A 16,147-nucleotide genomic window follows, 5' to 3' on the forward strand; every position below is an offset into this window, starting at 1 on the left:
TTAAAGGTTCGTTTTGCAAAACCAGTATATCCAGGACAAACTCTACAAACTGAGATGTGGAAGGAAGGAAATAGAATCCATTTCCAAACCAAGGTATGGATAATGTAGTTAGAGGTACATTGTTTCGTTAACCCTCTTCACTGTATCCTATAATTATGTTCCATCCTAGCATTCTTTTGGTTAATATTATGGATATGAGATAAAACTTAGAAAGTTTTTTTTAAAAAAGCAGTGGTAACTTTTAATTGAAAATAAGATGCCTCCGTACCTTGTTTTTTATTTTCTGTTTTTTTTTTTTTTTTTTTACAGTCCAGGTCTTTTATTTTCTTTACCCCCATCATGCCATGAATTCATAGGGAATGGGCTCCAGCAGTTCAGGCTTCTTTCCATTGGTTCTCACGAAGTGTGCTTCCCTGGGGGAGCAGGCTGGCGCTTCAGCTGAACCCAAGTACCTTTCTCTTTGGCTTCCTTCTTTTTCTGATCATTTTCCTTCACTCGTTTCAGGAAGCTATCTCAGCTCCTAGAGTGCGTAACATGCTCAATACGCACATTAATTCTCTTGGCAAGAATCTTGCCCTTAGCTTGTATGTTTACAATGATGCCAACAGCATGCTGGGTAACATTGTAGACTCTCCCAGTTTCGCCATGGCAACATTTGTGGGGCATTCCTTTTTGAACAGTGCCCGTTCCCTTGATATCTACAATATCACCTTTCTTGTAGATTTGCATGTATGTGGCCAAAGGAGCAGCTCCATGTTTTCTAAAAGGCCTAGAGAACATGTAGCGGGTGCCCCTCCTCTTTCTCTTTGTGTTGGTCATTTTGGCGAATTACTGGAAGATGGAGGTTCTGGCCGAAAAGAAGCTATTTTCTGTTTTTTATTCTCAGCTAAATTGGTGCCTGTCTACATAGCATTTCTGAAAACCCAACCAACCATATCTTTTTGGCTCAACCCATCATTCAAGTTGTTGTCAGAATATAATCTTCAGAAAATTAAAGGCATGACTCTCAGACAGATATAAAATGAAAATGTGACACAAATTAACATCTTATGTCACAGAGTCTGGGCTTAATTAATAGTAAGTAACAAGACAGAGTATATCTCCCTATAGAGTTAAGTAATTTTGGGGTGAGGCTGTTAGCAGTGCTCCAGTAAAATACTAAAAGGACATGCAATCAGCCTTTTATAAGTTTTTTACAGATTATTTTTGTTAATACAGTTGACCAGGGTGACACTTTTTGGCCTGATCATTTGTACTACATTGATGGTTTGTGTCGAGCAGTTTAAATACCACCACCAACAATAATAACAGCTTAAAGTTGTCGAGTACCTATAAGCAGGCTATCCCATTATTTCTACTATGCGTAACAGCTCTACATTTAATTTAGGAAAATCTAGGTTCAGGTCTCCTAAATAACTTGCTCATGGTCACATAGAAAGTGGTGGAGCTGGGATAGACACCCAGGTCTGCCTGGCTCAAGGCTTCCTTCCTAGGCCCTAACTTTTTTTTTTGTTTTTTTTACTGTATCATGATTTCTTTTTTTTTTTTTTTTTTAACATCTTTATTGGAGTATAATTGCTTTTGATTGTTGTGTTAGTTGCTGCTGTATAACAAAGTGAATCAGCTATACGTATACATATATCCCCATATCCCCTCCCTCTTGTGTCTCCCTCCCACCCTCCCTATCCCAGCCTTCTAGGTGGTCACAAAGCACCAAGCTGATCTCCCTGTGCTATGTGGCTGCTTCCCACTAGCTATCTATTTTATATTTGGTAGTGTATATAAGTCCATGCCACTCTCTAACTTCGTCCCAGCCTACCCTTCCCCCTCCCCATGTCCTCAAGTCCATTCTCTACATCTGCATCTTTATTCCTCTCCTGCCGCTAGATTCTTCAGAACCAATTTTTTTTTCTTTTTAGATTCCATATAAATGTGTTAGCATACGGTATTTGTTTTTCTCTTTCTGACTTACTTCACTCTGTATGACAGACTCTAGGTCCATCCACCTCAGTAAAAATAACTCAATTTCGTTTCTTTTTATGGCTGAGTAATATTCCATTATATATATGTGCCACATCTTCTTTATCCATTCATCTGTCGAAGGGCACTTAGGTTGCTTCCATGTCCTGGCTATTGTAAACAGTGCTGCAATAAACATTGTGCTACATTTGTCTTTCTGAATTATGGTTTTCTCAGGGTATATGCCCAGTAGTGGGATTGCTGGGTCATATGGTAGTTGCATTTTTAGTTTCTTTTCTTTTTTTTTTTTTTTCCACACACACACACTGTATTTTATTTTTACAAGAGATAAATAGACTGACACCAAGCATTGTACATGGATGACCACAACAAAAGCAACAATGATTGCAATTACCAAACATGAAACACACTCATACTATGTCATAATATTGACATTCAGTCCAGTAATCCTCCACTGTAACAGCTCCTTTACTTTGCAGTGAAAATTGATTTGTATATTCTTTGCCTCTGAGTCCTTGTGGGATTTTTTTTTTAATTCAGACAGATAGTCACAAAAATTATACTCATCCTCATCAGTTCACTCAGTCCCATGTAATTAATTTCTTTTTTATCTTGATCTTTTCTTAGCACTTTTATGAGTTCATCAGTTTTTCATTAGAGTTCTGAAAATGCTTATTCATTCAGTTCAGCAGTACAGTCAGTTACCAGAAACCTGTAGTTGTCAGAGTCTTTTCCATGAATTTCTTGAAGATGAAACCCTTTTTTTTTTTTTTTCCCACACACACACACTGTATTTTATTTTTACAAGAGATAAATAGACTGACACCAAGCATTGTACATGGATGACCACAACAAAAGCAACAATGATTGCAATTACCAAACATGAAACACACTTATACTATGTCATAATATTGACATTCAGTCCAGTAATCCTCCACTGTAACAGCTCCTTTACTTTGCTGTGAAAATTGATTTGTATATTCTTTTCCTCTGAGTCCTTGTGGGATTTTTTTTTTTAATTCAGGCAGAAAGTCACAAAAATTATACTCATCCACATCAGTTCACTCAGTCCCATGTAATTAATTTCTTTTTTTTTTCATCTTGATCTTTTGTTAGCACTTTTATGAGTTCATCAGTTTTTCATTAGAGTTCTGAAAATGCTTATTCATTCAGTTCAGCAGTACAGTCAGTTACCAGAAACCTGTACTTGTCAGAGTCTTTTCCATGAATTTCTTGAAGATGAAACCCTTTTATAGGAACATATTTGCAAAATCATCAGAGTACACCCAGAACTGTCTGTAAATGACAAAAGACTTAAAAATGACCATGGTTAAAGATTTGATGAAAGTTCATAATAATGCAGTTGACAAGAAAATTAGTTATTTCTGAGATAATATTTTAAAGTAATAACTAGGATTATTACTTATAACATTATACCAGAACATATAAGATTTTTAGACGTTTCCTGTAATGTCTGAAACATTTATATTAACATATTTCCATACATATTTCCATACAAATACAAATATAAGATTTTTAGAAATTTCATGTAATGTCTGAAACATTTATATTAACATATTTCCATACAAATAACCCAATGAAAGTTTAGTATTAGTTGTTTTGTTTGTTTTTTTATACTGCAGGTTCTTATTAGGCATCAGTTTTATACACATCAGTGTATACATGTCAATCCCAATCGCCCAATTCAGCACACCACCATTCCCACCCCACCGCAGTTTTCCCCCCTTGGTGTCCATATGTCTGTTCTTTATATGTTATAGACTTACTTCTTTGTTGGCTATGTAGTTTGTAAATATTTTCTCCCAGTCTCTAGCTTGACTTCTTATACTCTTAAAAGAATCTTTCACGTAGCAAATGATTTTAGTTTTGATAATGTCTAGTTTACCTATTTTTCCTTTTATGGTTCATCTCTTTCCTGGTTTATTGCAATAGGCCCACTGTTCTCTCTGATTCTGACCTTGCCTCCCAAAAGTCTGTTCTTAACAAAGCAATTAGAGTGATCTTTTAACATGTAATTTCTCATTTAAAACTCTCCAAGCTTCCCATGTCACTCAGAGTAAAAGCCAAAGTTTGAGCAGTAGCCTCTAAAACCCTATATAATTTGGTTCCTCATTATCCCTCTGACTTCCCCTCTTACCACTCTCTCCCTCCCTCAGCCACACTGGCTTTCTTCCTGGTATTCAAACAGGCCAGGCAACCCCTGACCCAGACTCCAGTCTCTTTTTGCCTGAAAAATGTAACCTTGGCTCTAAGCTCCCTTATTGCCCTCAGGTACTACTGAGATGAGGCCCTTTTAGTGAAGCCTTCCATGATCTCCCATTCAGCATAGAAATTGCCCTATTTCCTATAGTCCCATATCCAGTTGCTTGTTTTCTTTTTCATCATGGTACTTGCAAATATCTAACCTACTAGGTATTTTACTTATTTTAAAAAAATGGTCTATCTTCTCCTCTAGAATTAAGCTCCTTGAGAGAAACTCTTTGCATCTTTTTTGTTCTTAAATGTTCAAGTACAGAATCTAGAGAGCCTGGCACATAGTAGGGGCTAAATAACGGTTTCTATAATGAAGAATGGACAGAGAAATGAAGGAATGACAAAAGTATGTCCCAACCTAGCTGGGGCTTGCTGTGATGAACCCATTGGCTCTAGGTTGGAGAACCTGAGCTGGTACGTTTGGAATCATCTTTCCTTTTCTGAGGAGAGGTTCATTTCTTTCAGAAATTCAGGGTCTAAGAAAGATGCCTTAAGAATCATCCTCCTTGGAATGACGGCATTAGAACTTCTAATGAAAGTTCAGCTCCTAAGGAAGTGGTGATTATCACCGGTTGTTAATACTCTTTGTTGAATGGTTGGTGAGGAGCATTGTGGTTCCTCATCATTATGGATGGAGGGACCAAGGTGACAGTACGTGAGCTCACTGATCAATCTTAACTTCATTAAAAACCGGACAACTTTTTGTACTTACTGTTGCAAAGCAATAGGAAGGTACACAGCATCACTTATAAAATAATCTTGTAGTAACATGAAATCGAATCTAAATCTAATTAATTCTCTAGCTATAACTACCTGTTTATAAGGAAATCGAGGTAATAGGGAACATCTTAAATGACATCACAGGAATACAATCAACAGACTCCTGTGGAAAATTCTACAGGATAAATTACTTAGTTTCTTCAATAAATCGGTGCCAAATCAAAGGGAGGGAGAACTGTTGTAGACTAAAAGACACATGGACATATTGCAAGGCGTGGACCTTCTTTAGATCTTGATTTCAATAGATCATGTATAAAAGAGACATTTAAACACATTTGGAGGCAATTGAGTATGGCTTAGTTATTGTGGTAAAAGAAATGATGATTAAATTTGTTGGGCGAGAGAATGATGTTATGTTAGAAACAAGTTTTTATCTGTTGGAGGTAAATACTGTGGCATGTAAGGAGAAATGACATAATGTCTGAGATTTACAATAAAAAACAGCACTTCCCCCACCCTCCCCAAACTCCTAAACCAAAATAAATACACAAAGAAATGAAAGTGTGCAAGTGAGTGAGTGTGTTTGTGTGTGTGTGTGTGTGTAGCAGAAGAAGAATGGCAGACTTTTGATAATTGTTGAAACTGGGTGATGGGTAAATGGTGCTGCATTCCTTTTATATCATTCTCTTTACTTTGTGTATGTTTGAAAATTTCTACCACAAAAAAATTAAGAAAAAAAATCCTCCTTGTCCCTTCTTTTCTAGAGATTTTCCAAGAAGCAGGAAGATTGAATCTCATCAGCAAACCCTCACAAGGCTGAAGTTGTCCTCTCTTCACTCTCTCGGTGCCTGAAACTTTAAGTCATTCTGCAGTGCCTTTTCAAATTGGGACCCGCCTCAGTCCATGTGGTATTTCTAATGAAAGCAGTGACTTCTGGGAGGCTACCTCATCCCGTGCACCAATCTTCCCACTGGATCATCCTGGCCACTACCTCAAAATGAGGTGTCTCTAATTCTAGAGTGGAATCAGGAGGATCCAGATGCATTGCCACTTATAACTGGTATAAATTACAGCCCACAAGCAGAGGTGTGCAAGAAATAGTACGAAAATTTTTTTATAACTCCATGTAATTTGTATTTGAAGCCTTGATCCTGCTGGTGTCCTGTTTGGATTTCCGCCATCCCTATTTGGAAGTCATACAGGGCCAAGGTTTTGAGGGAGTGGGTGGAAGGATGATCATTGTGGACTGGAGCCCACAGTTGTAAGTGTAGATGCCCATCAGCTCGGGGGCCGTGCCTCCTTTAGGTTTGGTGGCTCCTGTGCCATGCGTGGGACAGGTTGCCATGATTCTGCTTGTATGCACACTACAGCCATCTCCTTTTGGAATTTTTGCTCCATTTACCCCTCCAGCCACACTTGAGAGGCCTTTTCTCCTCCAGGATTTACAGACATCTCTCTCTGACTTAATTAGCACATTTCAACACTCCAGTAGGGAAACAAGACAGTACCTAATTTCAAAAACCTGCTTCTGTTATGTTTCTGCTCAAGTATCCTCTCTTTTCCATGGAGTTTGGGATTTTAGAAATAAAAGCCAAGATGATCAGCATGCTATTTCTGCTATGCCCTGCCGGGCTCTTCCACTGGCCAGTGAACATAGGGTCTGCTACCCACTTGAATGCAGAAGGGAAAACGTGAAATAAAGGAAGAAAAGGAAAAAAATGAACAGGAAAAGATTAACATCTCAAAGTATCCTGCCACATTTGAAAGATGTGAGAGTTGAATTCATGGGAAAGGTTCTGCTGGGAAAAAGGAGTTGTTCTTGAAAATGGGGTCTGTGCTGTTGCAGAGACTGTTGAACCTAGGTCCACAGAATGCTCTGATGTCATCACTGAGGTTAGAGAATTCTGCTGTAGGCCTGGCAACCTTTGAAACTTAACAGCCCTGGTGAGCACTAAGCAGTACTGCTTGTTCACTAAGTGGTCCAAGTTGTTCAGCCATTTAGGAGACTTGACTATTTTTATTTGTATTGAATCATTTCAACGGATTTCCCAAAAGCCAAGAAGGGCCAACCTGTAGGGAAGAGGAGGAGTTGGACGTGAGGCATCTTCTAAGGGAATCTTCCAGTTGGTACGATGAGACGGCGACAAAAGAGGAAACATCTGGAAAGTGAAGAGTCCCAGGAAACTGCCGAGAAGGGAGGAGGTATGTGGGGGGCAACTTGTGGGGGGAACATGGGTTTCTGCCAAACTGAGCCTTCTCTAGGAAGGGGGGTACTGAGAACGTGTCACCTGTGAAGCAGGGTGCGAGAGACCTTGTCTCACTGATGCTGCCGTATCCACGCAGAGGGTCCCTGTGGTGTGAGACGGCACAGAACAGCCAGGTGCCCCTGGGAGATGGGAGGTCAGCTCCGCTGGTCTGAGGACCCTCTCCTGGGGCTGCCGGGCCTGGAGCTTTGTCGGACTCACAGCAGGCTGCATCCTGCTTGCACAGACCTAGAGGTGCAGCTTTTCTCAGTCCCCGAGTTCTCTCTTATTCTCTTTGATCTTCCCCTGGGGTCACGAGGTGGGGGGTGTGAAGGATGCAAGGATGCTGAGAGAGACCCATGAGCTGCTTGGCCCCTTTTCCCAAAGTGGAAAGAGAAGCCCCATGAGTTGAAGGCCTTGTTGAAAAGTATCTTGAGAAGTGGAATGCAGTTCGAAAGGAGATTGTTTGTCTAGGGATGGTGTCATTGAAAGCAAGGAGGTTTTATTCCTTGGACAGGAAGAATTTCCCAAAGGAGATCAAGGGAAGGGAAGGGCTTTCCAGAGACTGAGCCCGCATGGGCGGGGGTGAGAGATGTCCTCAGGGTCCTGCGGGGAGCTCTGAGAGCCACGGGCCACCTGGTGCCTGCGTGCCTTAAACGTAGGCGAGTAGCTTGCCCTGGGAGAGGGGTGGTCACGTGAGGAAGTGGGGCAGAGTGGAGCCTACCCCAGACTTCCAGCTGGAGGCCTCTGCCCCAGATTAGAGCCCAGTAGCTCCTACCAGGCCTAGGGTCCTGGAGACTAGGATGGGCCCTGGGAGTGGAGGTCTAGACAGCAGGCAGATTTTCAGGCAGTGGCTGGGACAGGCTGGGGAAGGCAATGACTGCCCCTGTCTCACCATTCAGAATATTTTTCTCTATGTTCCAGTGTGTGTGTGTGTGAGTGTGAGTGTGTGTGTGTGTGTGTGTGTGGTAGTGGAGAGAAGAGCGGGATGAATGGGGGTAGAGTGCTCATCAGATATAAAGTCTGCATGGTAAAGTTCTTGTCACCCTGCCTGGACCTGGGTGACACTCGGTGTATGTAAGAGTGTGTACAGAATTCTTGTTAGGGGTGTTTTATGAGGCAGTAACTCATACACCCATGTACACTCTGATACAGCAAATATATCACACACCCCACATATAACTTCCTTATTAAACCACACACAGCACATGTAGGTATATACACGCATCACTCCTGAACTACGTTCTCATACAACCCACCTGTGTCACAATCCTCTCCTCCAACACCAAACGCTGGAGATGAGATATGTATATAGACACACACACTATATATATATGACACACACACTATATATATATGTATCTCCTCAACTCTCGCAAACACAGCTAACTTCAGCTATCTCTAAATACCTCTGTAAGAACCAGTCACATGTCATACACACCACACTTCTAACACATTCTTTAGTGATGCCAGACCCGCTTTGTACAAACCACAGTAAAGCACAGTCTCACTAACCCATGTCAGGGTTGCCAGATAAAATATGGGCTGTCCAGTTAAATTTGAATTCCAGATAAACAACAAGTAATTTTTCAGTATGAGTATGTCCCAAATATTGTATGGGCCATACTTACACGAAAAATAAGTAAGACCAAATACTGCATGGGAATACTTACACTACAAAATTATTCTGGGTTTATCTGAAATTGAAATTTAACCGGGTGCCCTGTATTTTTGTTTGCTAAGTCTGGCAACCCTTATATACTTACCACCAGCTGATGTGTTATATATTGATTGTATTGTTGTTTAGTGTTTGTCTTCCTCTACTAAAATGTGCAGCCTTACCAGAGACTAGAACAATGGAAGAGTGCCGGATACATAGGAGTAGCTGCTTACTGAACCTTGGTGAATGAATGAATGAACACACACCATAAATACAAGCCACACCGTGTGATGAGGAAAAGTTACATGTCCCAGAATTCCTGACTTGTGAACAGAAATCATGCACACAGAGGCCACAGATACAGATACACACATCTGCACTGTGCTCCCCACGCCAACCCCACACTTACCACAGACTTAAGTGATAGACATCACTCACTCTTCACACATACTCACAGTCACCACCTAGGCCCACATTACCCACAAGACACTGACAGAATAAGTATTGATTTTAATTAAATACTGGAGTATCCACTGGGAGCCACACTCTCAACTGTGTGTATTCACTGCACCTGACACATGTCAGACCGTCAGTAAATATTTGTGGCCAGAGGATTGAGGAACCCACCCTGAGCCTTTCATTCCTCCCTCAGGAATCTCGAAGTCACAAGAGGATCCCGCTCGGCTTGGATCCCCTGTGGTGGCCCAAGGCTGCAGCCCAGGGGCAGGGGAGGTCCCCTCTGCCTCTGAATACTTCTGTGCTTCTTCTCCACGCAAGCTCATCCGCGGTGGTAAGGGCGCGGGGCTCCTCAGGTGAGGGGCTGCTTGGCTGGGAGGCAGGAGGCACACAGATCCCAGGGAGGCTGAGAGGAAACCCAGGGTCATCAGAGGCGCTGAGGGCTCTGTGGAGGAGCCTGAGCAGGATGGCTGAGCTGTACGAGGGCGTGGATCTCAGCTGAGTCTGGGGGCGTGTGAATCCTGGTACCACCATGGTGGGGAAGTTAAGGAGCAGGGGCCGGAAAGGTCTGGGCTTGAGGTGGAGGGCAGAGGGACCAGATTAAGCATCTTCAGAGGAAAATGTAGGGTTTGCCTTTGCCTTTGCTTCCTGAGAAGGACAGAGTTCTTCATCATAGACCTCCAGCCTGAGAGCAGGACCATCCAGCTGAGGTCCACCCAGCTCACACATACATCCGCTCTCCAGGCACAGCCATTCTTAGTGCACACGTAAACCCCAAGCACGTGATCCACAGTGCTCCTCTCCTACACCCCCATTCCACAAGTAATGCACCACCGATATTCCCAAACTCACACTCCTCGTAGTACACGCATCCTCCCACATCCCTCACATACCACAGCCCTCACCACCATACTCCACACCCCTGTATACAGACACCGCTCCAGTATCCCCCCACACGCAGATGAAAAGCCCACAGATGACACCAGATACACCACTCCATCCTACGGCCAACAGACACCAAGCTCATGACACAGCTACGTCATGCAAATGTCCCTCTCTCATCTACCACACCTGCTCCCTCAGCTTCCAGCATGGCCCGCGCATGTTATTATGTTTTTAATTTCCTTTCCCAGGAATCTGGAGATTACATCGAGACACTCCCCGGCCTAGAGCAGCCCTAGCCCGGGTTCAGGAACAAGGGGAGACCGCTCCCCCACCACAGTGTGTCGCCTTCTCATCCCCTTCATTCAGTAAGACCTCTCTGTATACAAACAAAGAGGAAAGAGGCATGAAAATATACTACATGCGGGTGAAAACGATCAAGGGTGTAGCTGTCTCCTGGGAGACAGAGAAACCCTTGGGGTTGCTAGAAAAGCGGCTGAGGATAGAAGAAGTGACCCTTCCTGAGGATGTGCGGGTAGGTTCTCCCCGCTCTGCTGTGTCCACCAGAAACCGCCTGTCTGACAGTGAGCCCACTGGGGCGGAGAAAGAGTGTGAGGAAAGGGCAGAGCCATACAGCCCATCAGGGTCAGCTGCAGTCCAGGAGAGACCCAGGGCCAAGACACCGGACTGGCTGGTGACCATGGAGGCCGGCTTCAGGTGCATGGCCTGCTGCCGGGTGTTCCCCACCTTGGAGATCCTCCGGCAGCACGTGCGGTACGGCGTCCAGGAGGGCTTCAGCTGCCATGTCTTTCATCTCACCATGGCCCAGATGATGGGCGATGTGGAATCCGAGAGCACCACCGAGGAGGAGGTGGAGGAGGAGGAGAGGAGGAGGAGAAGCAAGGAGCAAAGGAGAATGAGGAGGAGCAGCCCACGGGGGAAGACCTCAGCCCGAGGAGACCGTGGAGCCAATGTCCAGGCTGCGTGTTACATTCTCCGAAGGAGAGGAAGTGAGCAGGGGCTGGGGCTGCGGAGGGAGCTGTACCTTCTCCGAGCCAGTCCCATCTCTCCACCCCAGACTCATGCTTCCATAAGGGAGAGTTGGGGGCTTTAGCACCTCAGGGGGAACTGAAGGGGAGATAACCGGCTCCCGTGCTTCTGGCCCAGTCATGTAATAATAAAGTCATGACTGTAAGTGGGAATTGATCCTGAGCTTTTCAGCTTCCACAGGAAATTCTCTTTAGCGAAGAAGTGTTTTTCTCTCTTTTGATTTCCACACAGCAACTGAGATTCATGGGACAAGATCCTAGAAGACGGTGTGGCCTTCTGTTGGAAGAGGTAAGGCTTGAGGCTGGCACAGTCTTCTGAGCCTATGTCACGAGGGCCCCGAGGAGTGTAAGGGAAGGGGCCGCAGAGATGTGCTGGTTTATCTAATGGCTCTGCAGTTGCATCAACTTGGGACACACCCAGCACTTCCAAAGGAATTGACCTCTGTTGACTTAAACAAGAATGTGGAGCGTTTTGACTAGGAGTTTTCTCAGGGTCTGCATGATGGACCTCAGCTCTTAAGAGGACGTACTGCCAGCAGCTCCTTCTCGGCAGAGAGAGCCAGGGGTGGTCTGAAGAGAGGACAGGGGGCCCCGCAGGAGCAGAAGTTTGAGGTCTGAGAGCCTGTGGCCTGAGCTGAGATCTCACCCTGACCAGTGTACCTAGCCTTCTGGGACAAAGGGAAATGTGAAAGGGAGTCAGGTGGAAATGAGGTCCCCCGAGATATGGAAATGTTCCAGAAGCTTCGTTGTGCGGTAGTTGATCTGGAGCCAAGCTCACTGTGGTGTGTGTGGCTCTGAGCTTTAAGGCAACGCTGGAGGGTAACCCCGACCAGCAGAGCTTATAGTGCTTCTTGTCTCTTCCTGTTCTGCCTCATTTGTTTTATCCCTTCCAGGGAGAAGAAAGGACCCTCGGGATAGTAGTAGCAGACAGAGTGCCAGTGGTCTGAAGGAGGATGAAGGGCCCAGCACTCAGTCTAACATCATATGACAGTCTAAATATCATAGGCAATAAAGGGCATTTTCCAAACCTTTCCTGGATGTTTCATTTAATTACATTTATCTATCTATGCATCTATCTATCAGTCATCTACATCTGTATCTTTCAGGGTTCGTGAACAAGCTTTCACATAAGCACTAGGGACGTCCACCAGCATTTTCCAGAAGGAGGCCTGAAAACTGCTGGGGACTTCTCACAAATAGGGAATGGCCACAACCCTTGCCACACAGACTATGTGCGTGGCCCTCCTGACTTACTCCCACTCACTCTGTGAATTGCCCGAGGTCTGAGATGGGGGTGCTGGCTGGAGGCAATGATCACGTGCAGGCTGGATCTCCTCCAGATTCTGATTCTCTTCCTGGGCATGTCGTCCTCAAGCACAGTTTCCATGTCCCTGGCCACACTGATCTCCCTCCTTCAGTCCTTCCCTCCCTCCCTCTCCTGCCTCCTAGTGCAGAGAATACTTTTTACATTTGAGATGAGATGTATATTTTGTTCACAGAATTCTCACCTGTTCTACTGTGGCCTCCGTTTTTAACATTCCAAAGCTGAGAAGTTTCTTTTTTTCTCCCTCATTTCTGCTGAGTCTTTACCTTCCTAATGCAGTGAACTCAGAGTGCCTAGCTGACTGGATGGGGGAAAAAAATCCAGGGAGCAAAGAGAAATAATAAAAAATATATCCGTTAATTTTTCATAGTGTTATCCAACTATATATTTTTAAAAATTAGGAATAATATTAGGAATATTCTCTTTATAAAAAAACTGAATTATTGGGCTTCCCTGGTGGCGCAGTGGTTAAGAATCTGCCTGCAAATGCAGGGGACATGGGTTCGAGCCCTGGTCTGGGAAGATTCCACATGCCGCAGAGCAACTAAGCCCGTGCACCACAGCTACTGAGCCTGCGCTCTAGAACCCCCATGCCAAAACTACTGAGCCCCCGTGCCATAACTACTGAAGCCTGCATGCCTAGAGCTTGTGCTCTGCAACAAGAGAAGCCACTGCAATGGGAAGCCCGTGCACCACAGTGAAGAGTAGCCCCCGCTCACTGCAACTAGAGAATGCCCGCTAGCAGCAACAAAGACCCAAAGCAGCCAAAAATCAATAAATTAATTAAAAAAACAATTATGTTAAAGGGTACAATGTATAAAAGTACAATAAAATTCTCCCTTCATAACCCCCCAACCCCACTGTCAAGACTATTTCCTTTTGTAGAGATTATTGATCACTAGCTGTCTGATTTCAAGACTTTTGGTCCATGAATTTACATATGTAGGTGCTTTATATGTGATTTATAGCTTTACAGAGATTTTTTATTTATAAATTATATCATACCATATCCATTCTAAAATTAACATTTTGATTGGAGATATTTTGATGTCTTTAATATAGAGATTTAGTATAAATCTTTGCTGTAGGTCTATCCCATTTTTTAGGCCAATGTTATTTATTTACTTCTAGTGACAAATCATAATATAATTATTCCCCTATTGATGGACATTTCGAGAAAGATACTCTTTTTCTCCTGCAATTGCCTTGTGACTTAACCTGTTAACCAGATTGTGTTTCTTCTAAGTATTTTTGATTTATAAATTGTATCATACCATATCTATTCTAAAATTAACATTTTGATTGGAGATCTTTTAATGTCTTTTAGATAGGGATTTAATATTAATATTTTAAATAGTCTCCCGTTTCCCTGTGGATTATTGACATTTTAAACTCTGCACTTCAATTTTCCCTCAATACCTGTAATTTTGTCATGGCTATTTCTCTACTTAAAGATGAGTAACTCTATGATTGATTTCTTCATTTTTTCCCATCTCTTTCCAAGGTACTGAGTTTGATTGTGTCTTATGAATTAGTGAAAAATGCTAGTCCTTGAGTCAGGACATTGGGCCCTTTACCAAGTAACTCAACCTATGTGGGCTTCAGCTTCTGTATGCGTGATCAAGAGGCTTGGACTAGCTGACTTTTCAAATGCTGTGTTTCTTTGATTCACTCTCACTTTCTGATCTGCTACTTAAGAAGAGGGTCTGTTCTCATAAAGTAAGAACAGTCTTTTTTTAATCCTTGGGTTGGGCAGAGTTTAATTGGTCATACTCAGTTTGTTATATTTACTTTTACATATGCTTAACTCTAAATAATTTATATAGGTCTTGTGACTTTTTTTTTTTTTTTTTTAATTGCTGACACAGCAAGAGGCTTTATTGGGAAGGAGCGCCCGGGCGGAGAGCAGCAGGGTTAGGGAACCCAGGCGGACTGCTCTGCCACGTGCCTCGCAGTCTCGGGCTTCACGGTAACGGGGTTAGTTTCCGGGTTGCCTCCGGCCCATCACCTCGCTTGGCCTGTAGTCGGCCTCAGGGTCCTTCCGGGTGGCGCGCGCATCTCTCAGCCAAGATGGATTCCAGTGCGAAGGGCTCTGCGAGGTTGGTCGTCTCCGCCGTCTTCTGGCCCCTCCCGAGTCCTGCTGGTTAGTTTTCCTCGGCAGCACCGTGTTCCGTGTCGGGACCTCCTGTTGTGAGACGCCTCAGGCAAGTGGTCATCGTCGTGCCGGGCCGAGGCGGGCGGTTTCGTTCCCTCACAGAATTACACGCAGCTTTTCGAGGACGGGGCTGCAAAGGGGAGGAGAAATGGGGCAACAGCTGGGAGGGAAGTGGGCTAGGAGAGGGTCGTTGTCCTTTAAAGAGAAGAAATAAGACCATGTTTGTGTGGCGGTGGAAGGTTGCAGTGGAGAGGGGAGAGTTGCTGGTGTGTTAAGCACTGAGAGAGGAGATGGGGACCCGGGCCGGAGGTCCCTCTCCGGTACCAGAGGGAGAGGGGACTGAGGCAGAGCGCAGAGGAGGGGGCGGGAGAGGGGCTGTGGGCTTCCCTCCAGTGGCTTCGGCCTCCTCTGTGCAGTAAAAGCTGGTCACCAGTAAGAGGCAGGGAAGGGGCAGGAGCTGGCGGTTTGAGGGCTGGTAGGACCGGAAAAGGCAGAAAACCCTGGAACAAGGGCAGGACTGAGGTGGGGTCATGACTGCCGCTTGGGCAGGAGAGAAACTCCACACAGGAGTGCGTACACCTGCTGCCTTTCCTCCAGCCACGGGCAGGACGCTCAAAGGGAGGAATATGCTGGTGTCTTGGCTGCTTTCTGCCTCAGGGGAATAGGCTCTCACAAGGGAAAATATCAAGAGCAGAGAGTAAAGCTAGAGCCAGACATTATTCCTCGTAGGCTGTCTGTAGTCAGATAGAAGTAGCCTGCCATCTACCAGTCAGTCCATCAGTCAGTCAGTCAACAAACACTCATCTTACAGACACCTGCTAAGCTCCAGGCACTGAGCGGTTGCTGGGGATATTAAACTACTGTCTTTCTTACTAGACTAACTGTTATTTAATGTGGCTGGAGCTCCGTCAGTGAGGACACTCTGGAGAGGGAGCGAGTCTTTCCGCCCAAGGGGAGAGGGCAGAGGAGGATCCCCACCAAGAGCTGCCCACGCTGCTCTCCTGGTTGGACCCTCTCTGTTCCTTGAACACACCTCACGCTGTTCCCTCTGCCCAGGGCCCTCTGCCCTGGCTCTTTGCATGGCTGATGCCTTCGTTATCTCTCACGTCTTATCTCAAAACCCTCTAGGCCTCTACCTAGAGCACCTTTGGACTCTGCCTGGAAGGCTCCTCCCCCACTCACCTGTGGCTTCCTCCCGTGTGTCTGTTCTTTTTTTCCACCTCAGCCTTAAGGAGGTCTAGTTGACAAATAAAATCGTAAGATACTTAAAGCATACGTGCTGATTTGATATACATATACATTGTGGAATGATTCCCCCAGTGAGTTAATTACCATATCCATCACCTCACATATTTACCTTTTCTGTGTGTGGGAGAACATTTAAGCTCTACTCTCAGCAAATTT

The 16,147-nt window shown here is 44.5% G+C and overlaps 1 protein-coding gene and 2 pseudogenes across 1 annotated transcript in view; 2 read left to right on the forward strand and 1 right to left on the reverse strand.

Annotated features, from left to right (window-relative positions):
* LOC130707083 (peroxisomal multifunctional enzyme type 2-like) overlaps positions 1-6,693 on the forward strand; it is a 54,190-nt pseudogene extending 47,497 nt beyond the window's left edge.
* Positions 6,320-11,510, forward strand: LOC130707086 (protein FAM170A-like; annotated as a pseudogene).
* Positions 11,511-14,732: 3,222 nt separating this feature from the next.
* The window catches only part of LOC130707128 (peroxisomal multifunctional enzyme type 2-like), a 20,199-nt gene continuing 18,784 nt past the window's right edge, over positions 14,733-16,147 (reverse strand). The window contains exon 10 of the mRNA XM_057540364.1: positions 14,733-14,873. Coding sequence (XP_057396347.1) covers positions 14,733-14,873 — 141 coding nt within the window. The remainder of the gene's footprint in view (positions 14,874-16,147) is intronic.

This window comes from Balaenoptera acutorostrata, chromosome 2, assembly GCF_949987535.1.
Source record: "Balaenoptera acutorostrata chromosome 2, mBalAcu1.1, whole genome shotgun sequence".
In the NCBI taxonomy this organism is placed as follows: domain Eukaryota; kingdom Metazoa; phylum Chordata; class Mammalia; order Artiodactyla; family Balaenopteridae; genus Balaenoptera; species Balaenoptera acutorostrata.